This window comes from Scyliorhinus canicula, chromosome 15 (assembly GCF_902713615.1).
Source record: "Scyliorhinus canicula chromosome 15, sScyCan1.1, whole genome shotgun sequence".
Taxonomy (NCBI): domain Eukaryota; kingdom Metazoa; phylum Chordata; class Chondrichthyes; order Carcharhiniformes; family Scyliorhinidae; genus Scyliorhinus; species Scyliorhinus canicula.
The window spans coordinates 7,771,398-7,797,336 of NC_052160.1; the positions used below are offsets into that span (position 1 = coordinate 7,771,398).

The following is a 25,939-nucleotide window of genomic DNA, read 5'->3' on the forward strand; positions in this document are numbered from 1 at the left end:
AGTGACCCGGGGCCGGGATCGAACCCGGGTCCTCAGCGCCATGAGGCAGCAGTGCTAACCACTGCACCACCGTGCTGCCACAGACCTATGCCTTATTTCTAACGTTTACCAGTAGAAATATAAATCCCTTGAAGCTACCTTTGGTTTCCTAACAGCCAACTAATTGCACTTTACAAAATGGCAGAAGGGGAAAAGAGAATGGGATCTACAAGACCACCATAAACACCAGAAAACACATTTTCCATAGCTATTTTATTGTTTCTGGAACATGATGGAATCGTTCACATCTTGGGGTACACTTCAGCATTTGTATATAAAGCAGTCTTCATATTAGCCCAAATTACACCGTTTACAGCTGAAATGATAACCAGAACCGATGGATGACAATGGGTTCAGAGTGAAGGGTTTCCAAAGCCAAGTGTTTTCTGTAGCTGATTAATCTCATCAAGAAGCTGTTTATTTTGAAGATTTAACTATGAAAAACAAAACATACTGCAAATAAGCATTCGTACTGATATTACTGGAAAAAAAACATTATCTGTCAAAGTTTTTCGTCTTTGCACTCATCAGGACCTTCGCAAGAATACAATGTGCGGGAAGCCAACAAATGTATACTGTATGAGAAGAGGGTGCTGTTTGATTGTCAAGTGGATTCTGATTGAGGCAACTTGACTTGGATTGGTCAAGCCTTCGCCCGGAGGAATGAACCAGCAAATGGCTGTCGCTTACTTTGTTTAGCTCTAACAGGCTCAATGTGTGGACATGTTCTTTCAGTCTGCAAACAATTTGGGCCTTGTGAATTAATATGTGCAGCTTCCAGTACCTGTGGATACACCGCAATGCGAGCCTAACCAAATATTAAATTAGTTGTCAGTGTAATTCTTAGCACACTGAAGATTATTTAGCAAATGTTGTCCAATCAGGGAATCACATCTAATGTTGGACATTGTGCTGGGCTTTGCGGGCAGAGGCTGGTTGGCTGTAGTTTGTATGTTTCCCCGTTGCAAACAGTGGAAGGAACATACTGTTTGATACGACCGTCAGTCTTTGATGCTATCAAAGCCCCCTCCTCCCCAGATCCATCCTCCTCCCCAGTACACTCAAGAGTTTTATTGTTTTCCTTCCCAACCATGGAACATTCTGTGGTGCAGAATGTTTGGGGCTGTTCAACCAACCTTGGGCCTATGAAGGCTTTTGAACAAAGAGTTGAGTCAAATTTTCCCTCTCTGAATATTGCCTCGTGTAAATTTGTTGATTCCTCACAAGTGCTAAGAAAAGGAGCGTGTCATGGGCAAAAAATTTGTCATACAAATCTGAGGCCCCAGCCACATTGTGAATCAACTCAATGCTTCTGGACTGTAAAAGAAGCCATCCAAGTTAGATTTACATCACAGCTATAAATGCATATATATAGGAAGCACTGTGATCGGGTTCCATTACCATTTACATGCAGTCACAATTACTTTTCTTTTATTGAATCTACCAGTGAAAACATAAACTGCCCAAACACAAGACTGTTGGTACAACCTGCAATACTTTCCCTGTTTAGACCACAACTATATACAGGTCTGTCAAAAAGATATATCGGTCGGAATCTTACCAGAATTTAGCAAAGTGTCAGGTTCAGATGAAAAACTGCCGTGTAACTCTTCAGTTGCACAGACCAGTTTTCTAATGGAATCTTGAGCCTCTTTGCCAAAATAAGAGTGGATCTGGTTTACTCCATCAATCTGGTGGGGCAAGGCCTCATAGAGTCGGGAACCAGTTGCAAAGGGGTCAGTAGCCTAACGGCCCCCAGCCCCCCATCATGGAGGTATCGGGGGCTCTCCCCCCACCCACACCAAAACATTAATCGTCGTCAAACGTCTTCCCCCTCCCGAATTAACTCTCCCCCCTCCCAATGGGGCTGCTGCCACTAAGGTCCACCCCGATACTGTCAAACTTGTGCCAGGGGCAGTGCCTTCTACTACCCCCCCCAACCCACCCACCGCCGACTAAACTTCCCTCTGCACCTCCCAGAGGGATCCTCTTGACTGACTTATGCCTGGCCCAACTTGTAAGCCTCACCAACGTGACGGGAGGTATGAATATTTAGCGAGGGGAGATCATTTGGTGGGTGGGGTAGGAAGGGGTCGCCAATAATATTAAAATGGATTCAAATTTATTATTAAGAAGTTCAGGATCTCATGATGTCCTCGGAAAATCAGGATGCGAGGTTACTCCGGCGAGAATTGAGTTTCCCGATTCTTGTGATAGTTTCCGCCAGCGCCCCGGTCCTGTTGTTGGCCAGCGCGGGCTCAAAACCACGGCCATTAGCTTTGGATGGAATGCGATGGAAATTTGTCAGAATGTTACCAGGGTCCCAAGGGCTAAATTAAGAGGAGAAATTACATAAACTGGGTTTGTATTCCCTGCATTATTGATGGTTAAAGAGTGATTTGATTGATGGATTTAAGACTTTGAAAGAAATTGATAGGATGGGAAGAAACTTTGTCCACCGATGGGAGTGTCTCAGACTCAAAATAAGTAAAGCTAGAAACCAGTATCACAAAGAGTGGCGGGAGGGTGAATATCTCTCCCACAAAAAGCAGTCGATGCAAGCTCAGTTCATCATTTTTAATTTGAAATGTATAGGTTTCTGCTCAACAAGTGTATTATGGATATAGAGCCACAGCGTATGAATGGAGTTAGGATACAGATCAGTAATGATCTCATTGATTAGTGGAACAGGGGGTTGCTAGGCCTACCCCCATCCCTCTGTCGCTTTCTGTTGCAACCTCGACAATCAGCTGTTACAGCAGGTGGTAAAACAATGTCATTCTTGAAACAAACCTTTATTGAATATTTATAGGTTTGCTCCGCTTCTAGTTTTCTCCCCGTCTGAAAAAATAGGGAATAAATCAAATTAATGTAATCAAACTCAGGACGGACACAGCAAGTGGCAATTGGGGCTGCATTGACATGTTCCCAAGAACAAACATCCAATCAAATACAAAATAATTTTTCTGAATTAAAAATGGTCTTTAGTCAGATACAAATTCTGCAAGGGTGGATTTATCGGTAAAATACAATTACAGTAAACCATTTATCCCTTTTCAAAAGAGCAAAGTTGATCCATTGTCCTGCAGAAAAGCTCTGAAGACTGGAATTATTACTATTAAGGGTGTAAAACTCTGAAGATTTATGACATGGTGGGATCATTTTCACCTTCACGGCTCGATTAGTATACTGCTCATCATACAACTTGCTCGTTATCATTTCCATTAATTTGATTGGAAGATTACATTTGTGTCAAAAGATTATCAGAAGTGTACTTCAGTGAATTTCTGAGAAATAATATTCCTGTGTGTTAGAAGTGAACTATTATACATCGCAAAAGCAGAATACATTTTTTTGAACAGCATGTTTCTTGAATATTAGAAAATATTAGGAAAAGGTATTAAATGAATACACATTTTAATTTTTTTAACTGTTTCAGATCTGGGTGCAAATCCCAGGATGGTAGCTGCTGGAATTTAATTCAATTAACAAAAAAAACCATAATCGACTGTCACAAAATACATCTAGTTCACTAATGCCCCTTAGGGAAAGAAATCTTCCATCCTTACTTGGTCTGGCCGACACATGACTCCAGACTTACAGCAAAGTGATTGACTTTTAACTGCCCTCTGAATTAGCCCAGAAGGCTACTCAGCTCAAGGGCAAATAGGGATGGGCAACAAATGATGGCCTTGCCAGCAAAGGCTGGCAAGTAATGGGGCTGGTTTAGCACACTGGGCTAAATCGCTGGCTTTTAGAGCAGACCAAGGCAGGCCAGCAGCACAGTTCAATTCCCGTACCAGCCTCCCTGAACAGGCGCCGGAATGTGGCGTCTAGGGGCTTTTCACAGTAACCTCATTGAAGCCTACTCGTGACAATAAGCGATTTTCATTCATTCATTTTCAAAGGCCACATCCCGTGAAAGAATAGCAGGATACTAAACACACTTTGCTGTACAAAAGTTGAGTCAGACATGAGGACTAAAAAAAACTCTTTTCTATTTACTACATTCTTCTCCTAAAAATGCTGATATATGGTTAGAAATTGTACCAGGAACCAACTGCGACAGCAATTTCGCCTGACCAAAATGTCGGACAAGGCTCCCATCTGCAACAACCATAGGTTCACACCAGCACTGACTGACGCCACCTTCAAAAGGTGGAGGCAGGACGGGGGGACACTGACAGTCAGGGACCAATACACGGACGACAGGATCACAACACTGGACGAACTGACAGAGAAATTTCGGCTAGCCGGGGGGGAACGAGCTACGGTACCTGCAGCTCAAAAACTTCTTACGAAAGGAGACAAGGACGTACCCACAACCGCCACGACAGACACTACTGGAACACCTACTGGACGCAAGTATCCTAGAGAAAGGGAACTGTAGCGACATGTATGACCGACTGGTAGAAAGGGACGACACCGTACTGGACGCAACAAGAATGAAATGGGAGGATGACCTGGGGATTGAGATAGGGTGGGGACTCTGGAGCGAAGCACTGCATAGGGTCAACTCCACCTCCACGTGCGCAAGGCTCAGCCTGACGCAACTAAAAGTGGTACATAGAGCCCACTTAACAAGAAACCGTATGAGTAGGTTCTTCCCGGAGGTGGAGGACAGATGTGAACGGTGCCAAAGAGGCCCGGCCAACCACGCCCACATGTTCTGGTCTTGCCCCAGACTTGTGGAGTACTGGACAGTCTTCTTCGAGGCTATGTCCAAAGTGGTGGGGGTGAGGGTGGAGCCATGCCCGATAGTGGCGGTCTTCGGGGTTTCAGACCAGCCAGATCTATTCCTGGGGAGGAGGGCGGACGCCCTTGCCTTTGCTTCCCTGATCGCCTGCCGTAGAATCCTGTTTGGCTGGCGGTCAGCAGCACCGCACAGAGCTGCAGACTGGCTGTCCGACCTCTCGGAATCTCTCCAAATGGAGAAAATCAAATTCGCCATCTGAGGGTCAGACGACGGCTTCCACACAACGTGGGAGCCATTCATGCAATTGTTCCGGGACCTGTTTGTGGCCAACGAACAAGAGGAAGAATAGTCGGGTGGCCAAGAATCAGGGGAAAATGGACGGGAATCGGGGGAGGTAGCCGGGGGGGGGAGGGGGGGGGGGGGCTACGGGTGAGTTATGGTGGTTTGATGGCTAGCTAAGGCCCAAAACCAAACTGTAAATAAATGCCTATAAACATGTGCCTCGGCCATATTGGGGAATGTAAAATATGTATGCCGGCTAAAGGGGGGAGGCCACAGTTTTTATTGTGAAGATGCTTACCTGTAAATATACATGTTAATTTTTGCGTGTTTTTTTTTCTAATAATTTGTAATTTGTTGGATATAAAATATGAAAACTCAATAAAAAACATTAAAAAAAAAAAAGAAATTGTACCAGGTGTGGAGGGTTAATGCGTCCTCGTCGTGCGCAAGATTAAGTCTCAGCCAGTTCAAAGTGGTACACAGGGCCCACATCCTGGTGTCCAGGTTGAGTTGGTTCTTTCCAAGAGTGGGAGAGAGGTGTGGGCAGTGTGCAGGGAGAGGTGTAGGCAGTGTGCAGGGAGAGGTGTGGGCACTGTGCAGGGAGAGGTGTGGGCAGTGTGCAGGGAGAGGTGTGGGCAGTGTGCAGGGAGAGGTGTGGGCAGTGTGCAGGGAGAGAGGTGTGGGCAGTGTGCAGAGAGAGGTGTGGGCAGTGTGCAGAGAGAGGTGTGGGCAGCGTGCAGGGAGAGGTGTGGGCAGTGTGCAGGGAGAGGTGTGGGCAGCGTGCAGGGAGAGGTGTGGGCAGTGTGCAGGGAGAGGTGTGGGCAGGGAGAGGTGTGGGCACTGTGCAGGGAGAGGTGTGGGCAGTGTGCAGGGAGAGGTGTGGGCAGTGTGCAGGGAGAGGTGTGGGCAGTGTGCAGGGAGAGAGGTGTGGGCAGTGTGCAGAGAGAGGTGTGGGCAGTGTGCAGAGAGAGGTGTGGGCAGTGTGCAGGGAGAGGTGTGGGCAGTGTGCAGGGAGAGGTGTGGGCAGCGTGCAGGGAGAGGTGTGGGCAGTGTGCAGGGAGAGGTGTGGGCAGGGAGAGGTGTGGGCAGTGTGCAGAGAGAGGTGTGGGCAGCGTGCAGGGAGAGGTGTGGGCAGTGTGCAGAGAGAGGTGTGGGCAGCGTGCAGGGAGAGGTGTGGGCAGTGTGCAGGGAGAGGTGTGGGCAGTGTGCAGGGAGAGGTGTGGGCAGTGTGCAGGGAGCGGTGTGGGCAGTGTGCAGGGAGAGGTGTGGGCAGTGTGCAGGGAGAGGTGTGGGCAGTGTGCAGGGAGAGGTGTGGGCAGTGTGCAGGGAGAGGTGTGTGCAGTGTGCAGGGAGAGGTGTGGGCTGTGTGCAGGGAGAGGTGTGGGCAGTGTGCAGGGAGAGGTGTGGGCAGGGAGAGGTGTGGGCAGGGAGAGGTGTGGGCAGTGTGCAGGGAGAGGTGTGGGCAGGGAGAGGTGTGGGCAGTGTGCAGGGAGAGGTGTGGGCAGTGTGCAGGGAGAGAGGTGTGGGCAGTGTGCAGGGAGAGGTGTGGGCAGTGTGCAGGGAGAGGTGTGGGCAGTGTGCAGAGAGAGGTGTGGGCAGCGTGCAGGGAGAGGTGTGGGCAGTGTGCAGGGAGAGGTGTGGGCAGTGTGCAGGGAGAGGTGTGGGCACTGTGCAGGGAGAGGTGTGGGCACTGTGCAGGGAGAGGTGTGGGCAGTGTGCAGGGAGAGGTGTGGGCAGTGTGCAGGGAGAGAGGTGTGGGCAGTGTGCAGAGAGAGGTGTGGGCAGTGTGCAGGGAGAGGTGTGGGCAGGGAGAGGTGTGGGCACTGTGCAGGGAGAGGTGTGGGCAGTGTGCAGGGAGAGGTGTGGGCAGTGTGCAGGGAGAGGTGTGGGCAGTGTGCAGGGAGAGAGGTGTGGGCAGTGTGCAGAGAGAGGTGTGGGCAGTGTGCAGAGAGAGGTGTGGGCAGCGTGCAGGGAGAGGTGTGGGCAGTGTGCAGGGAGAGGTGTGGGCAGCGTGCAGGGAGAGGTGTGGGCAGTGTGCAGGGAGAGGTGTGGGCAGGGAGAGGTGTGGGCAGTGTGCAGGGAGAGGTGTGGGCAATGTGCAGGGAGAGGTGTGGGCAGTGTGCAGGGAGAGGTGTGGGCAGTGTGCAGAGAGAGGTGTGGGCAGCGTGCAGGGAGAGGTGTGGGCAGTGTGCAGGGAGAGGTGTGGGCAGGGAGAGGTGTGGGCAGTGTGCAGGGAGAGGTGTGGGCAGCGTGCAGAGAGAGGTGTGGGCAGTGTGCAGGGAGAGGTGTGGGCAGTGTGCAGGGAGAGGTGTGGGCAGTGTGCAGGGAGAGGTGTGTGCAGTGTGCAGGGAGAGGTGTGGGCTGTGTGCAGGGAGAGGTGTGGGCAGTGTGCAGGGAGAGGTGTGGGCAGGGAGAGGTGTGGGCAGGGAGAGGTGTGGGCAGTGTGCAGGGAGAGGTGTGGGCAGGGAGAGGTGTGGGCAGTGTGCAGGGAGAGGTGTGGGCAGTGTGCAGGGAGAGAGGTGTGGGCAGTGTGCAGGGAGAGGTGTGGGCAGTGTGCAGGGAGAGGTGTGGGCAGTGTGCAGAGAGAGGTGTGGGCAGCGTGCAGGGAGAGGTGTGGGCAGTGTGCAGGGAGAGGTGTGGGCAGTGTGCAGGGAGAGGTGTGTGGGCAGTGTGCAGAGAGAGGTGTGGGCAATGTGCAGGGAGAGGTGTGGGCAGTGTGCAGGGAGAGGTGTGTGGGCAGTGTGCAGGGAGAGGTGTGGGCAGTGTGCAGGGAGAGGTGTGGGCAGCGTGCAGGGAGAGGTGTGGGCAGTGTGCAGGGAGAGGTGTGGGCAGTGTGCAGGGAGAGGTGTGGGCAGCGTGCAGGGAGAGGTGTGGGCAGTGTGCAGGGAGAGGTGTGTGCAGGGAGAGGTGTGGGCAGTGTGCAGGGAGAGGTGTGGGCAGTGTGCAGGGAGAGGTGTGGTCAGTGTGCAGGGAGAGGTGTGGGCAGTGTGCAGGGAGAGGTGTGGGCAGTGTGCAGGGAGAGGTGTGGGCAGTGTGCAGGGGAGGTGTGGGCAATGTGCAGGGAGAGGTGTGGGCAATGTGCAGGGAGAGGTGTGGGCAATGTGCAGGGAGAGGTGTGGGCAGTGTGCAGGGAGAGGTGTGGGCAGGGAGAGGTGTGGGCAGTGTGCAGGGAGAGGTGTGGGCAGCGTGCAGGGAGAGGTGTGGGCAGTGTGCAGGGAGAGGTGTGGGCAGGGAGAGGTGTGGGCAGCGTGCAGGGAGAGGTGTGGGCAGTGTGCAGGGAGAGGTGTGGGCAGTGTGCAGGGAGAGGCGTGGGCAGTGTGCAGGGAGAGGTGTGGGCAGTGTGCAGGGAGAGGTGTGGGCAGTGTGCAGGGAGAGAGGTGTGGGCAGAGTGCAGGGAGAGGTGTGGGCAGTGTGCAGGGAGAGAGGTGTGGGCAGCGTGCAGGGAGAGGTGTGGGCAGTGTGCAGGGAGAGAGGTGTGGGCAGTGTGCAGGGAGAGGTGTGGGCAGTGTGCAGGGAGAGGTGTGGGCAGTGTGCAGGGAGAGGTGTGGGCTGTGTGCAGGGAGAGGTGTGGGCAGTGTGCAGGGGGAGGTGTGGGCAGTGTGCAGGGAGAGGTGTGGGCAGTGTGCAGGGAGAGGTGTGTGGGCAGTGTGCAGGGAGAGGTGTGGGCAGTGTGCAGGGAGAGGTGTGGGCAGTGTGCAGGGAGAGGTGTGGGCAGTGTGCAGGGAGAGGTGTGGGCAATGTGCAGGGAGAGGTGTGGGCAGTGTGCAGGGAGAGGTGTGGGCAGTGTGCAGGGAGAGGTGTGGGCAGTGTGCAGGGAGAGGTGTGGGCAATGTGCAGGGAGAGGTGTGGGCAATGTGCAGGGAGAGGTGTGGGCAGTGTGCAGGGAGAGGTGTGGGCAGTGTGTAGGGAGAGGTGTGGGCAGTGTGCAGGGAGAGGTGTGGGCAATGTGCAGGGAGAGGTGTGGGCAGTGTGCAGGGAGAGGTGTGGGCAGGGTGTAGGGAGAGGTGTGGGCAGTGTGCAGGGAGAGGTGTGGGCAGTGTGCAGGGAGAGGTGTGGGCAGTGTGCAGGGAGAGGTGTGGGCAATGTGCAAGGAGAGGTGTGGGCAATGTGCAGGGAGAGAGGTGTGGGCAGTGTGTAGGGAGAGGTGTGGGCAGTGTGCAGGGAGAGGTGTGGGCAGTGTGCAGGGAGAGGTATGGGCAGGGTGCAGGGAGAGGTGTGGGCAGTGTGCAGGCAGGGCCGGCCCAAGGCACCGGCAACTCGGGCAGTCGCCCGGGGCGCCATGTGCTAGGGGGCGCCAGAGACTCGGGTCCCGCGCATGCGCAGTTGGCCCGGTGCCAACCAGCGCATGCGCGGTGGCCGCCCTCCCCCAGGGCGACCCCCCCCCCCCGCCCGCCCGCCCACCCCCCCCCCCCCCTTCCGTCCGCCCGCCCCCCCCTTCCGTCCGCCCTCGGGCCCGCCGAGAATGAAGATATTCATTGGAGATCTGCACAGTGTGTGCGAGGTACGGAGTCCCGTTTCAACACTCACCCAAACACCTAATATGTTCTGTGGGTGGTCAGGAAATCTGCACAAAGAGTGAGAATCAAGTGGCGTGGATGTCCTGGGATCTGGTCAGTCTATCAGGAAGAATCTGGGATCAGGTCAGTTAATTGAGGCTGGGGGTGGTTGGCAGGGTGTCTGGGTCGGAGTGTTGAAGAAGGGGCTCAATAACATGGCAGGAGGTGATCATTAACGATGAGATGGGGTCAGTGTAATGTGGAGAGGATCAGCTTAAAGGGGTAAGAGTCAGTGTAAGGGTAGGAGGGGGTGGTGTTTGGTGTCTAGGACCAGTAAGTGTAATTGGTGGAGGGGCCAGTCATTGTATTGTGGGAGGGTTAGGATCAGTTGGGATGAACTGTGCATGAGGAGCTGATAGGACTGGTTAAAGTGCAATTTAGTTCCTTTCCTCTATCTAACCCCTGCCTCGGCCCCGCCCCCCTGCCTCGGCCCCGCCCCCTCGCCTCGGCCCCGCCCTGGCCCCGCCCCGGCCCCGCCCGCCTCGGCCCCCCCCCCCCACCTCGCCCCACCCCCCCCCCACCCGCCTCGGCCCCGCCCCCCCGCCCGCCTCGGCCCGCCCCCTCGGCCCCGCCCCCGCCCCCCCTCGGCCCCCCCCCCCCCCCGCCCCCCCCCGAAGGGCGCCGAAGTTCAGCTTGCCCGGGGCACCAGCAACCCTAGGGCCGGCGCTGTGTGCAGGGAGGCCGGCGAACCACGTCCACATGTTTTGGGCGTGCCCAAGATTGGGGGGGGGGGGGGGTTGGACAGGATTTTCAGATATACTGTCAAAGATTCTGGGGGTAACAATAGCTCTAAGTCCAGAAGTGGCAACATTTGGAGTGTGGGAGGATCCGGCAGGTGGGGAGAGAGGCCGATGTTTTGGCCTTTGCCTCCCTGATATCCCCGAGGCGGATTTTGGTGAGCTGGCGGGACTCAGAGTCGCTGAGTGCAGGAGCATTTTGGCAGGGTTCCTGCACTTAGAGAAAATCAGGTTCGCCATCAGGAGAGGGATTCACCTCGAGGTGGAAGCTGTTCATTGACTCCTTTAAGGAGTAATGAGTAACCACTGGGGATGGGGGGAGTTCATTTTCTGTTTGGGCTGGGAGTCTGGGTTGAAAGTTACAAAGGGCCCCGCGAAGGGGGTGAGTGACAGGGTGCTTTCGGGGGTCTGGGTCGGAGAGGGGAAGATATCCGATATCTACAAGCTTATGAAGGAGATGGAAGAGGCGTCAGTAGAGGAGCTGAAAACGAAGTGGGAGGGGGAACTGGGGGAACAGATCGAAGACAGGACATGGGCTGATGCCCTGGAGAGGGTAAATTCTTCCTCCTCGTGTGCGCGGCTTAGCCTCATCCAATTCAAGGTGCTGCATAGGGCCCACATGACTGGGGCGAGGATGAGTAGGTTCTTTGGGGGTGAAGATAGGTGTGTCAGGTGTTCGGGGAGTCCAGCGAACCATGCCCATATGTTCTGGGCATGCCCGGCATTGGAGGAGTTCTGGAAGGGGGTGGCAAGGACGGTGTCGAGGGTGGTGGGATCCAGGGTCAAGCCAGGATGGGGACTCGCGATCTTTGGGGTTGGGGTAGAGCCGGGAGTGCAGGAGGCGAAAGAGGCCGGTGTGCTGGCCTTTGCGTCCCTAGTAGCCCGGCGAAGGATTTTGCTACAGTGGAAGGACGCGAGGCCCCCAAGCGTGAAGACCTGGATCAATGACATGGCGGGCTTCATTAAGCTTGAGAAGGTTAAATTTGCCCTGAGAGGATCGGTGCAAGGGTTCTTTAAACGGTGGCAACCTTTCCTCGACTTTCTGGCTCAACGATAGGGTACTGGGACAGTAGCAGCAGCAACCCGGGGCGGGGGGGGGGGGGGGGGGGGGGGGGGGGGGGGAACGTTGATTATGTTGGCTTATTTTATTTAAATTTGATTTATTTAATTTTAATTTATGGTTAAGTTCTCTTGTTTGGGGGGGGGGGAGTGTGATACATGTGATGTTACGGTATGGGGGGAATTGTGGGTGTTATGGGGCTGTTAGTTGCATATTACTGCTTTTTGCTATACTTGTTATATTTTTATATTTTCTGTAAAAAATTCCAATAAAAATTATTTAAAAAAAAAGAAAGTTACAAAGGGGGGCTGGGCAGGCGCCAGGGTAGCAAGGAGATATCTTTGGGGGGGGGGGGGGATATTGTGGCTGTTTGCTGTTGCCGCAGTTGTTTTTTGTTTTTCTTCTTTGTTATGTATATATTTGAAAATGCCTCCAATAAAATATTTTTTTTAAATAAATTGTACCAGGAATATTGGACAAGGCAGGTATCTGATGTTAAATGATCATTTTTATGTTTGGCTGGTGTGACATTTCGTTGGAGGTGATTATACTGTAGGAAGAGCAGACCAACATAATCCTATCTTCACCCAATATTCAGAGAATCCCTACATTGCAGAAGGGGATCCATTGGACCCATCAAGTCTGTACTGACCATCTGAAAGAGCACCCGACCTAGGCTCACTCCCCCTATCCCTGTAAGCTCACCTAACTGCACAACATTGGACACTAAGGGGCAATTTATCATGGCCAATCCACCTAACCTGCACATCTTTGGACAGTGGGAGGAAACCGGAGCACCCGGAGGAAACCCACGCAGACACGAGGAGAACATGCAAACTCCACACAGACAGTGACCCAAGGCCGGAATTGAACCCAGGTCCCTGGCGCTGCGAGGCAGCAGTGCTAACCACTGTGCCATCGTGCCATCTCAGAATGGCCTCCTTCTTTGCTGTAACAATTCTGTGATTCTGACGAGAGATCAAAAACGGGCATTTGAGGAATAGAAACATTTCCCTTCTCTAGCTCAGGGGTGCTCAGGCCAAATAAGAACTAATTTTATGGCAACTTTCACATCCTCAGGTCTTAGGATGGCAGCAAATGAGACTGGAAATGACAGCAAATGAGTGTGGTCACCGATCTGTGACAATCACCGGTTTGTCCTGGGGGGCTGGATGGGGGCTTTAAGGTATGGCAGTGGGCAGGGATTGAGAGGTTTGGGGATCTATTCATCCAGGAGGGTTTCCGACCTTGGAGACATTAGAGGAGGAGTTCGATTTGCTGGGTGGGAACAGGTTTTGGTATCTTCAAGTGCGGGACTTTGTACGGAGACAGGTCCGAAGCTTTCCTTGCCTCCCCCTGAGGGGACTACAGAATAAAGTGCTGTCAAAAACAGGGGTTGGAGGTGGGAAGGTTTCGGACATATACAGGGAATTGTTAGAGTGGGAAGGGGCCCCGATCAGAGAGGTGAAGAGGAAGTGGGAAGAGGTGCTAGGAGGGGAGCTGGAAACTGAACTGTGGGAAAAAGCCTTGAAAAGGGTAAATGCATCCTCGTCCTGTGCTATACTTAGCTTGATTCAGTTCAAGGTAGTCCACAGGGCCCACATAATGGTAGCCAGCTGAGTAGGCTCTTCGAGGAGGTGGAGGACAGATGTGGACGGTGTGGGGGTAGCCCGGCCAACCATGTTCATCTGTTTTGGGCATGTCCGAAACTGTGGGAATTCTGGCAGGGATTTGCAGATGTTATGTCAGAAGTCCTGGAAGGTAGGGTAACTCCGAGTCCAGAATTGGCAATATTTGGGGTGTCGGAGGATCCGGGGCCAAAGGGGGAGAGGGAGGCCGATATCCTGGCCTTTGTAGCCACCTGGAATGGCCACGTCCCGATTCCAAAATGGATACTCGCGAAGAGTGCAGGGAAAAATGGACAGCACTAGAAAAACAAGCAGGTGCAAGGTTACCTGTGGACTGGAACCTGCAGAGCCCAGACAGAACTGAAACTACAAGCCATTAGCATAGTAATGAGCTATCTCCGGGGACAAAAAGAAACATTGAAACAATCGGTACCAGGACAGACTTCCTGGCGCCACTAGAAGCTAAAACAAAGGCAGGCCAACGGTTACATAGAGCCCGCCCAACGATCAGGGAACCACCCCGTTATTGGAGAGAATCGATACAAACGATTGGGACATGGTCCAATTAATTGGGACCAAGTCCAAGGTCCGCCCAGAAGGGCGTGAAACCCTGGGGGCTATAAAACAGAGTCCCCAAGGTCAGTTCGCTCTCTTAGAAGCTCTTGAGAACTCTTAGCTTCTCCATCTTCACCTTGGCATTTGGCTCTCAGCGACGAGAGGCCCGCCAAGCACCAGTCAAGTAAGTCTAAGGTCAACACACGCTACGAGATAAACGCTCCTAGCTACTATTCTATACCAGTTCGAAGCCAGCAGTATCAGAACTGGACAACGGCCATTGTTCCTCTGACTGAGTGGGCCACTCAAAGCTAGGTATAGGCTTTTAATAGTAGTTGTAGTTTAGCGAGTAGAGTTTATGCATGAGTAATAATTGACTGTGTGTGTAAATAAATGTGCATTGATTTCAAACTTACTAACTGGTGTATCGAGTCATTGATCAGTATTCGGCTTTGAACCTTGTGGTGGTATCAGAAAGATACCTGGCGACTCTTGAGCAAAGGTAATTAAAACAGAGCAAATTAAGGAGAGCATAACAAGCAACACGTTCTCCTCCCTGGTGGCCCAGAGCCGGATCTTGCTGAGATGGAGTGACTCGGAGCCCCCAAAGTCAGGAGTGTGGGTCAGTAGGGTTTCTCAGTCCGGAGAAAGTCAAGTTCGGTCTGAGAGGATCAATACAGGAATTCGCCTGGAGTTGGCAGCCGTTCATCGATTTCTTTAACAAAACTTGAACGTCAGCAGTAAGGAGGAAAGAGGGAGGGGGGGTGGAGGAGGAAAGCAGGAGGCATGGTAATGTTAAATAAGGACAGGGAACTTAGTATACAGGTAATTGGGGACAGGGAGGGAGAAGTGGGGGACGTAGTTTATTATTTGTTGTTATTTTAGGGGGTATTTTGTGCGTCGACCCGCGCGGTTGTTTTAGAAATGTCAACATGTTAAATTGTGAAAATGACAAATGCTTCAATAAAATATTTTCTAAAAAAAAATTCTAGCGTACACCAGCCTCTGCCGAATTTTAGGAGGGAAATGATTGTCGATAATTTGAGAGGACTAGCGTTTGATTAGAAAGATGACCAAAACGAATTGTATCTGACACAATTTGAAATTATTTCCACTGATAAATTCAGTACCTTTAAGCACACCATTGTAAGATAGCCCCAGACCTCTGCATTCATGTTACTCAGAATATTTGCTTCACAGAGAGCATCTTCAGCATTTGTCAGTTCGTTAAGCTGAATAGGTGAAAAAAGAAACATGAATTTAACCCTTTGGTTTTGAACAAGGCATTGCAAAAACACCCATCAAAGATTAAAGATAATTAGCCTCAACTGTGCTTGGCATCCCTTGAAAGATGTACATAGAGATGGACATTACAATTTTTTCAGAAGTTATCTGCCATTTATTGTATGAATGTTCCTTCTACTATTCACACCACTCATGCACAATGCAACACACTCCGGGGTGCTTAAAACAAATTGAATGCAATGCAATTCCAATCACAGTTTTTAAATTACTGTTGGCTGTGTACATAAATTGAGCAATTCATTTGCACATGAGGTTTACTATTAATAACCTTTATTAGTGTCACAAGTAGGCTTACAAGTAGGGGCTTGTTTAGCACAGTGGGCTAAACAGATGGCTTGTAATGCAGAGCAATGCCAGCAGCGCGGGTTCAATTTCCGTACCAGCCTCCCCGAACAGGCGACTAGGGGCTTTTCACAGTAACTTAATTGAAGCCTACTTGTGACAATAAGCGATTATTATTATTATTACATTAACACTGCAATGAAGGTACTGTGAAAATCCCCTAGTCGCCACACTCCGGCATCTGTTCGGGTACACAGAGGGAGAATTCAGAATGTCCAATTCACTTAACAAGCACATCTTTCGGGACTTGTGGGAGGAAACCGGAAAACCCGGAGGAAGCCCACACAGACACAGGGAGAACGTGCAAACTCCGCACAGAAAGTGACCCAAGCCAGGAATCGAACCTGGAACCCTGGCGCTGTGAAGCGACAGTGCTAACCACTTAAGAAATTGCTATTTAGGCTCCACACTCTGGAATTTGCTCCTTAAGCCCCTCTACCCTCCTCTCCTCCTTTAAGCACCCTCCCCCCTCCTTAAAAGCTGTCACTCTGGCCAAGTGTTTGGTGACCCCCCTCCTTATATCTTTCTTTGGCTTAATGTTCATTTTGATCTTATTAAGCTTCTGACATGTTTTTCAATGATCAAGACATTGTATAAATGCAAGTTGTTGTTACTGCAACTAATAGTTAGACAGATATTTAGTTCAAAATTATTACGGGTGATCTAGCACCACCAGCAAGGCCAGGATTTATTGCCCATCCCCAACTGAATATTTCCAGTATTTCCTGTCTACTCACCCTATAGCAGGCGATGCCAACTCCTAACCAGGATAAGCTGGATGGTGCTCTCTGGGAGGCAAAGAGGTAGGTAGATTTGGCTGATTTATACTGAAAACAAAAACATATTGGAAACAATAATCAGCTGGGTTATAAATATAAGTAAACCGTTAAAGTAAATAAAGCTGCACCATCCAATCAGTTGTGCCTGGTTTCAATGTCTAGTGTAATTAAGGTTTTCCGTGTCAACAACGGATTGTATAAATTAGTGTAGTGAAAATATTTAATAGGGTCCCAAACCTCACATTTTGTAAGAAATAACAGTACTTGAGAGAGGTTAGAGATTACAAAGGTAGATTCAAAGGCTATATATCCTTAAGAGGAAAATAACCATTCTTAACAAATTTCACTTTGATACCCAGTTTGAGATTTCTGGATGAAAAGTTGGGTCAAAGCAGAGGGAAAGTTGTGGGCGGTGCTCACAGTCCAAACACTAAGTTCATTTCAATCACTCAAGCCGTGTGATTTCACTGCACTTACCTCTCTTTGATGTGGTCAATGCTTACAAACATTGGGGTTTTACCACTTAGGCCACTGAATCTTGAAGGGAGATAAATGATTCAAAGCTGCAGATGGTTTGTTGAAACTGTCAATCACTGACACTACTAGAAAGCTATGAATGGCGTTCAGCTATGTGGGAACCAGATGCAGGTCACAGTTGTTCTCCTTTGAGGAATGGACATGTGGAGCTTCAAGATAAGTGTCACAGCTGTAATTCTTCTCACTGCCCCTGTCTGAACTGCCCTCTAGCTTCCAGACAGGTGTCTGTTTTCTGCGGGGGGGGGGGACCTGTGTGCGGGGGTGGGGTGGGGGGGGAGGGGGTTTCTGGTAGAGGATGCACACAGATTCCCCACCCCCCCAGAAAACAGACACCTGTCTGGAAGAGGATGCGTGATTGACAATGCAGCGTTGGGGAAGGCGCGGTTGCCCTCGGATGGTCTCTACCAGTGTGGTCACGGCGTGGTGGACCTTGTGGTGGGACCAAGGGGGTAACCATTAGCCCACCTCAAGCTCCACCACGTCAGAGCCATGCTTTTAGAGACCACAAGTGATCAGCTTCCAAATGATTTCCGGCTGCGGGAACGGAGAATCAGGGAAAGCCTGAGCACAGGGCACTGGACCAAGTAAATGTATGCAAATTGGTCATCAAGACCCATTTGCATTTATTTTCATGCTCCTGTTGGCGTGCAGCGTGGGCCTTGTTCCCACCGCCAGCTGGGGGTGGGGGGTGGGGGGGGGGGGGGGGGGTCGAAGCATCGTGATTGGGTTGGCGCCCATCGGGGAACGTGATCTGGGTGTCCCGGTACAGCGAATCCCACTCTGAATATTTTGTTGCCACTCATTGTTTGAATTATTATGTGACGTGCCAGCATATCTGGCACTGCAAGTATATCTTTTGAGGTAATCAAATAAACCAAATCAACAGATTGAGGTATAAATTAAAAAGCAGCCCTTTAATGGGCTACTGCATCAAAGTAAACAGAATCGCAAAGGAAACTTAAAACATCCAAATAAAATGTGACCGAAGGGGTCAATAAAACACCCCAGTTCCCACAGTACCCAGCAGGCACAGTACTTTGGAAATTGAATTTCCAAAGGTGTTGCCTATTGCTGGTGTTTTCGATTCATTTTGAATTGTAATATTGCAACCCACCCCATTAACCTTAATATGTAATAGATACATTATTATACATTCTAGTATAGGGGCAGCACGGTAGCACAAGTGGATAGCACTGTGGCTTCACAGCTCCAGGGTCCCAGGTTCGATTCCCCGCTGGGTCACTGTCTGTGCAGAGTCTGCACGTTCTCCCCGTGTCTGCGTGGGTTTCCTCCGGGTGCTCCGGTTTCCTCCCGCAGTCCAAAGACGTGCAGGTTAGGTGGATTGGCCGTGCTAAATTGTCCTTCGTGACCAAAACGGTTAGATGGGGTTATTGGGTTACGGGGATAGGGTGGAAGTGAGGGCTTAACTGGGTCGGTGCAAACTCGAATGGCCTCCTTCTGCACTGTATGTTCTATGTTTTATAGTACAGCAGGTTAGATTTTATAAATGATTACAATTGAATCACAAATTTAATCCTTTACCAATGCCATAAGTAAGTTAAATTTTAATACTGTTATATATGTTGGACAAAAGGTTATGTGGGAATGGCTAAGCTTAAATAATTTCTTCCCTGGGCTCAAATGACAATAATATGGAAAAATGAACAATAAAAATGTTATCTTAACCCTGCAGTGAGATTGTTTAATTTGAATAATTCAAACACATGTATATATCCTGTGAAACTGAACAATCACTAAATTGTCCTTACTGATTGAAACGTTTCTTCCTGCAGATAGATGGAGCCGAGTCTCATGCAGATGGTGTGCATGTCAAATGCTTCATTCACATAACACAAAGCGCGCTCATAATATTGCTTAGCTTTGGTGTAATTTTCTTTCATGTAACTTAGATGTCCCAGCAAAGCCCATAGATCTGGATTCTGAAAATCAAAGTTGTCAGGAAATTCAACCTTCAGCTTCCAACAAAAGATTACTAATGTGAAAAACTGTTGCTTTTTTCCTGCAAAATATACCAATAAGAAACATTAGGAAATGCAGAATGTAAGTTATTTACAAGTATCAAAGGCCTGGATTTCGCAGTAGTAATGATGACAAATCTGTCAATGTTTGCCGTCATTGATGGAGATGCATTGACGTAGTGATATTGTCACTGGACTAATAACCCAGAGACCCAGGGTCATGCTCTGGGGACTCCAGGTTGAATCCCACCACAGCAAATGGTGAAATTCGAATTGAATAGAAATCTGGAAGTCTAATGATGACCATGAAACCACTGTTGATTGTCGTAAAAACCCTGTAGAGAAGGAAATCTGCCATCCTTACCTGGATTGGCCCACATGTGACTCCAGATCCATAAAAATTTGGCCGACTCTTAAATTCCTCCTCAAGGACAAATAGGAATGGTCAATAAATGCTGGCCCAGTGACGCCCACATTCCATGAAATTATTTTTGAAAATTATTACTCCTCTGACACCGACAGCAACTTCTGGAGTTCACACTTGTTGCAATTTAACACAGAAATCCAGATGTTGCTGACTGAGATTCATAATAATAATCCTTTTATTGTTACAAGTAGGCTTCCATTAAACTGCAATGAAGTTACTGTGAAAAGCCCCTAGTCACTACATTCTGGCGCCTGTTCGGGTACACAGAGGGAGAATTCTGAATTCGGGAATTGAAACCGGGTTGCTGGCCTTGTTCTGCATTACAAACCAGCTGTCTAGCCCACTGAGCTAAACCAGCCACTGGAGCCTCATTATAGAATAACCCTCTCATCCCAGGGAACAATTGAGTGAACCTTCACTGCACCACCTCCAGGGCAAGCATATCCTTCCTTAGATATGGAGATCAAAATTGCACACTGGGCTGGATTCTCCTGTCCGGTAGCCATGTGTTTCTTAGCTGCTCTCCGTTCGTTGGCGGCAGGATTGTATCTTCCTGCTGACTGTCAATGGCATTTCCCATTGTAACCACCCCGACGCTGTTGTGAAACCCACTGGCTGGGCTGTGTTGCCAGCGGGAAAATTGAATCGTAACGACTGGAGAATTCCAGCCACTGTATTCCAGGTATGGTCCCATCAAAGCCTTTTACAATTGTATCAATACTTCCTTAGTTCTGTATTCCAATCTCCTTGTGATGCACAATCAATAACTCCCAAAGCGAGATTGTAGGACAATTGAAGGCTTTATTGAACTAGATGTTTCCCCCAGCAGCGCAGGTACAGAATGCTGCAGCTAGGGAAACACAGACTCTTATACTCCGCCATACTGGGCAGAACCAGCAGGCAGGCTTCACCAATGATCTTACAGTATCAGGTACATCCAACACCAATGGTCTTACAGCATCGGGTACCTCCAACCTCGGTACCGTAATACCCCAATACTGACTACCACACCTTGCATTGAAGATCATCATGTCATTTGTCTCTTTAAATGCTTGCTGTACCTGCAGGCTAACTTTCTGTGTTCCTTATACAAGCACCCAAGTCCCTCTAAACATCAACATTTACAAGTTTCATGCCTTTTTAAAAAAAATTCTGTTTTTGTATTCTTTCTCCCAAAGTGAATAATCACAGTAAAATAAGAGGATTAGAAGAAACAATATGCTTTGAGAAACAGTCATCATGACAGAGGACAATTAGCCCACTAGCTATTAACCCTATTGGCGACACTTGAAAAAAGTTCTATATTTGTCACAATTTCTGCAGGAAATTTGAGTGACGCAGAACCAGAAGAAATTGCAGTACACATCTCGCTGAACTGGAATTGAGGAAATTCCAGGTCCAGATGATTTATTTGACAACTGATCTGGGTTACATTATCTTTAACTTACCAACTAATGTAGACTGTTTTTTCACTTACTTGATGGTCAATTCGTCCTGCTTCTGCAAGAGATTCCTCTGCCTTTCCATATTCCTCGTGAAGCATGTAAAGCCGAGCCAGAACCACATGGTACTCACAACTCAAACCATTATCACTGGAAATCATCTCGTGTGACAAGGCTCTTGTTGCAAACTAATAACAAAAGGAAGGAAAATTCGTTTTACATTAGTTATCAATGGCCAAAAATGTGTTGACATACCACAATTTGGCCAGCTTGTTATCAGAGAGAAAGAAGAGTGAGAAACATTTGAATAAATTAATTGAAAAAGTAAATGTCACATTGTTGAAACTGGGAGGCTGTGCAAACAGCTTTGTTGATTCGCTAGAATGCTGTGCTGAGTCAGAGAGGCTTACAAGTCAGATTGTCCGACAGAAAAAAACGCAGGACTTTCATTCAGTGAAGCAGAAAAATGGAGGGTGATTGAGCTTTACATCTGCTCAAACCTTTCTCTTGGATTTCTTAACCTTCAGTTATACAGAAGCATTGGCAGAGACCAGGCAATACGTTTACTGCTTGATATAGAGGATAGCAAAGTTGGGTGGAAAATATATAAAAGCTGAAAAAAAATTGCAATCATTTAAAAGCAAGACAGGCAAATGAATGGATAGAGATAATACACTGTATTACAACCCCAGACCAGACCCCAACAGTGGCTAGAATACTGGTCAGAAACCCCAATATTTTAGTTTATTTTTGTAAGGAAAGGGTAGCTCGCTTCAGGAGTGATTGCACAAAGAAATAGGAATATGGTATATCAAAATAAACCTTTTTAATAACATAGTATTAAAATCTTTAACATCACAGCAGAAAATAGCTTACAATTACCCCATAAACAATACTGCTTAATACAGTGCATACAATACCCTTAATTGCTATCTTTATTCCCACTTAAACAATAAGAAAAATCCCCATCTCAGCTCTCAATCCACTATTAAATACCATTAGCACTCAGGAACTCTTGCTTTACAGATACGATCTTTGAGAAAGAGAGATCTCTTGACACTGCTTTGAAGACAAGATCTGACTCCTGTCAGACCCATGCAGAAAACCAGGCTGCGCGTTTTCAGAAGTTGTTTCTCAGCTTGTTTCAACTTCCCCTTGTTCTCAGACAAGTCTGCACTGCTTTAAAGACTGTTAATCTATTTTAACTGAACTGCAGGGAGCAAAATGCTTGCTTGTGGTCACAGCTTCATTCAGCTCGGAACTGAACTCCTGCCTCACCTCCACCCAGCAATGACATCACCGTACCAAGTTTAAATCTAATTAACTCCACAGGGAATCTCCTTGCTCAAAACAAAATTTGATTCGCCCAAGCCTTTTACAATGCTTTAATTGAATTCCTGGTTCCCAACCTTTCAAACTAGGAATTCTTTTAAAACATGACTGCAGCAGTCACACTCACTAACCCAGGATTTTAGCACTTACTCCGTTAAATGCCTATAATATAATACATCTGAAATTCCTCCATTCGTCACAACTGGAATTAACTTCTACAGGGCTCCAACAAGCTTTCACTGTTGATCAGGCAAGGCACCGGTGAAAGGCATTACAGTGGGCAATCCACAGAATTCCTGCCAGAATTGCAGGATGAAAGAATTGACAAGACATATTACAATTCTCAATGTATCAGTTGCTCTTCATGTTCAGTGTTGCCAAACAAATATCTAATTTTAAAGGTGAATACCAGTAGGTAATCATTCCAGTATCTTGTAAGTGTGTGTGTAAAATATATTTATGTACAGAATATATACTCAACCGTAAGTGCATCACCTAAATGAAATTAAAATTACTTAGGAGAATGGATGTTGTCCATCATCTGGTATGAGAGCTTGCAGCGTTTTATGACTGCCTCATTCTTACTTTACATAATTATTAAATGTAGGTTTGTTCCTGCTTTTCAAAATGCAGACTGAAGGAAACCAGCTATTTCTGAGAGGTAAAAGGATCATTGATTTAGCCATTTTTTAATAAATACTAAAGCCCAGTTCAAAAATCATTTTTAAAATGGATCCCACCATACGACTGCAAATATGATCAAACACAACCACAGATTGCAAAAGCCTATAGCTTGCAATAATAAAAGCATAGAATTTGAAACATTTGTAGTCGAGCTAGAAGCAAATGCAACATTTCTACTGAAGGTCAAATTGACATTATGGTTCATATGAACTGTCCATTGTTCAAATGAACAGAATCGCAGAGTTCAGCACATACCAGTTCAATGGTAAGAGCAGAGTTTGCATTCCAACACACATTTAAGAATTCCACATGCAACATTTATATTAATTTTAAACGTTCAATGAAATAATGTCGCACATTGAGGACTGACAACCCAATCACCAAATCAAATGTATTGGAAACTCACCCAAACCAATCAGCATGTTACAGGGGTAGAGACAGATTGACTCAGATTGATAATAAATTCCTTAAAAAATAGAGGTCCGGGAAGCCATTTCATTTGAGAATCACTCTATACTATTTGCCTAGCTGTCTACTATCTTTATTTCGTATTTTCATATTTCCACTCTAACTCTAAATCTGCGCAAGCTGTTTTGCTTTGAGCAAGAAGCCATTACTGCATTTTTGAAAGTTCAGATCGTTTGTACGCTACTAAGTTTAATTATATCTCTTAAAGTCTTCTGCTGGCAGGGGCGTTTTGAGAATATTTGATTTGTAACCACAAGAAGATTTCAAACTCTCAATTATAATCAATAGACACCCAATAAAGATGTAATTGCGCATCCGAGAAGTGTAGTGCAAGTTTCTACTTAGGTGTATACGAGACTACACTTAACCATGGGTAGATTTCTACACAGACACTTTAAGGAATTTCTCTGCGTCTTGACACTGACAGTGATGTGGCATATCACTGAGACCATCTGCATTCTGGACATTAAGAATACGTTACTGAGAGTTCAGTCGGTAATGGAGAGGCAACGCCTAATTTATCTGGATGATGAAAAGTATTGTAAAATAAAACGTAGCCATGGAATATTGCTCAAAGATAGCTCTCAAATATTGATTGTTTTGGCTGTAAACTTCGTAACATCTCCTCTCCATGACAGTGGGGAATTAACCTACTCCTGTTTACAAGGTGTGATTAGGCACAGCAAGTCTTTTTTTTTAAGTAAGAATGACAACCGACCTGCAGGGCATTAAATTCCAATAGAAACTTTGCTGCTTCCATGTAGATACTTCTTGTACAAACAGAAATGGTCTCTCTCGGTGGGGGAACGGTCTCTTTTGGTGGGGGAGCGGTCTCTTTTGGTGGGGGTTCATTAACAGGATTAGGTACCGCGGGTGCTGGCTCTTCCTGTGATATGGGTGTTGTGGCACCTTCAAGGATATCGGCGGTCTTTGGTGGGTCTATAATACCTACAAAAAGCAGAACATTTTCAATCGTCTGATACTCGACAGCTTGGCAGAACATTTTGATTTCAATCTAAAGCAAAATCAGTTAATTTCATCACTGGTTAAATTTCATAAAGCATCAGGTAAGTTAATGGCACGTGCTTTTGCAAAGGCGGATTAGATTCATGGAATTCAGATGAGCCTATTCACTTGCTTATACCCACCTCTGTTGGAATGGAATGCTGGATCTCCATAATTCCCCTGGTATCTTGATCACTCCTTTTCTCCCAACAGTTTCCTCTCCTCTCATGCAGGTACTGACTCATGTGAGTGAAGTGTGCATGAGTTTAACAACTGAGTAGGAATATAGGGACGGAGTCACTACTAGTTGCATCCCCTGATTTGAGTACTTGTCCATTGTCCCTATTCCTGTGTACTGCCACTCAGCCAATTTCCTAACCAGATCAATAATATGCTTTCAATTCATGGGCTTCAATTTTAGCTCACAGATCCTGATGCAAGATCTTACCAAATCCCTTCTGGAAGTCCAGAGAAATAACATCCATAGACATTGTTAATGACTGGTTGATTATGTTGTTACAGACAGACAGTTGTTGGGCATTGTTTGATTAAGGATTGAGAGCATGCATAGGGTCACCCTCCTGCGGAGAAGGTTATCAGGATTGGTTCTGCGCGGGTTGGGCATCGGGGTGGTCCTTTCAGCTACACTAATGATGTGCTACTTTGTTCACGGGCCCTACTGACCTGCGGAGGATGTGTGAATGCCAGGCTGTGTAACTCTGCTGCACCCTCTGCTCGGGTCAACGAGGCCAAGGGTTCCAGACTCCTGGTGGACTCACCTTCCATCTGGAGCAGCTCAGGATTTTCGCCTGGAGCAGGACCAGTCTTCCTTACTTGGGAGTCCATTTTTGCCAACTGAGGAATCCTGGCCAGCAAATTGGCAGGATTTGGAGACCTGGGTTGTCACTCACCAGAGAGGACTGCTCAGAGTGCTGTCTTATAGAGATCGAGTTCTGGTTATAAACCAGCTGATTGTGGCCATGCTGTGGTACCTGCTGATAACTCTGACCTCTCCCCCTGAGTTTGTCACAAATGTCCAAAGAATGATTACAGAATACTTTTCGGACAAAGAGCTACGTTGGGTCGCTGCTGAGGTTCTGAGTCTCTCACTTAGGGAAGATGGGCAGGCACTGGTATGCCTTTGCACCCAAGAGGCAACCTTCTGCCTTCAGATCCTGCAGCAATACCTTTAATGTTGAGCCCATTCTTAAGTGATGTGCCCCGGCAACATATTTCTTCTGCCTGGTGCACAGACTGAATTATGGTTTCTGTTTAGATACTTTAAGGGTCTCCATAACTTCCTCCAGGCATTGCCCATATTTTACCAGGACCAGATCAAAGTCTGGGACATGATCACCTTGCATCGACGCTCTCCTCCGTCAGAAGTAGTGGCTGTGGTCAATGAGCCACTGCTCAGGAATCTGCACCTCCACCAATACCACCTCAGGTGGCTGGTGGAGGGAAGGATTGTGGCCGCTGGAGTGACCAGAATCGGGGATGTGCTGGGTGGCAGAAGAGTGGACCGGATGACACTCCATGAATTGGCCTGTCATACGTTGGTGTATATCCAGATTTTAGCCAATGCCTCCGTAACCACTTATGGCCTTGAGGTGCAGGTATATGGTGAACTCCCATTTGAGCATACCCCTGATGGGAGTGAATTTCACAGTATTTCCAATTCACAAACACTCCCTCGGGAGCCAGACCCCACAATCCAAACCATCCCACGGAAATACCCCCTGTGTCCTTTGTCCTTGTGCAGAGGTGAATCCTATATGGACTGCTGCTGCACAGCCTTCAGGTCCTTTCCCTCACCATTCGCCCGGACACATTGTTGTCCTCCAGTAGTGGAGATCCCCGTTGGAGGTCTCTCTGCATGGGAGTCCTCCCCCTTACCATCGGGGTCCTGGGGTGGAGAATGTTACACGCAACAGTCCCATACAATCGTAGGATCTGTCGGTTCACGGAGTACCAAGATGCCTGCGCTTTTTACAGACTTGTGAACTCCATGGACCACGTATATGTAAGTTGTGATAGACTGCATCCTCTCTTCTGTTACCTGAAAATCATTTATTACAATTTTATT

General features: G+C 48.2%; 1 protein-coding gene across 2 annotated transcripts in view; it reads right to left on the reverse strand.

Annotated features, from left to right (window-relative positions):
* Positions 1 to 233: 233 nt before the first annotated feature.
* cfap70 (cilia and flagella associated protein 70) overlaps positions 234 to 25,939 on the reverse strand; it is a 126,767-nt gene continuing 101,061 nt past the window's right edge. For both annotated transcript variants that reach the window (XM_038820691.1, XM_038820692.1), the window contains 7 exons: positions 23,567 to 23,796; positions 20,400 to 20,552; positions 18,286 to 18,456; positions 15,938 to 16,027; positions 14,684 to 14,785; positions 2,833 to 2,880; positions 234 to 473 (listed from right to left, as the gene is read on the reverse strand). In XM_038820691.1, the coding sequence (XP_038676619.1) occupies positions 393 to 473; positions 2,833 to 2,880; positions 14,684 to 14,785; positions 15,938 to 16,027; positions 18,286 to 18,456; positions 20,400 to 20,552; positions 23,567 to 23,796 (875 nt within the window). In that variant the 3' untranslated portion in view covers positions 234 to 392. The remainder of the gene's footprint in view (positions 474 to 2,832; positions 2,881 to 14,683; positions 14,786 to 15,937; positions 16,028 to 18,285; positions 18,457 to 20,399; positions 20,553 to 23,566; positions 23,797 to 25,939) is intronic.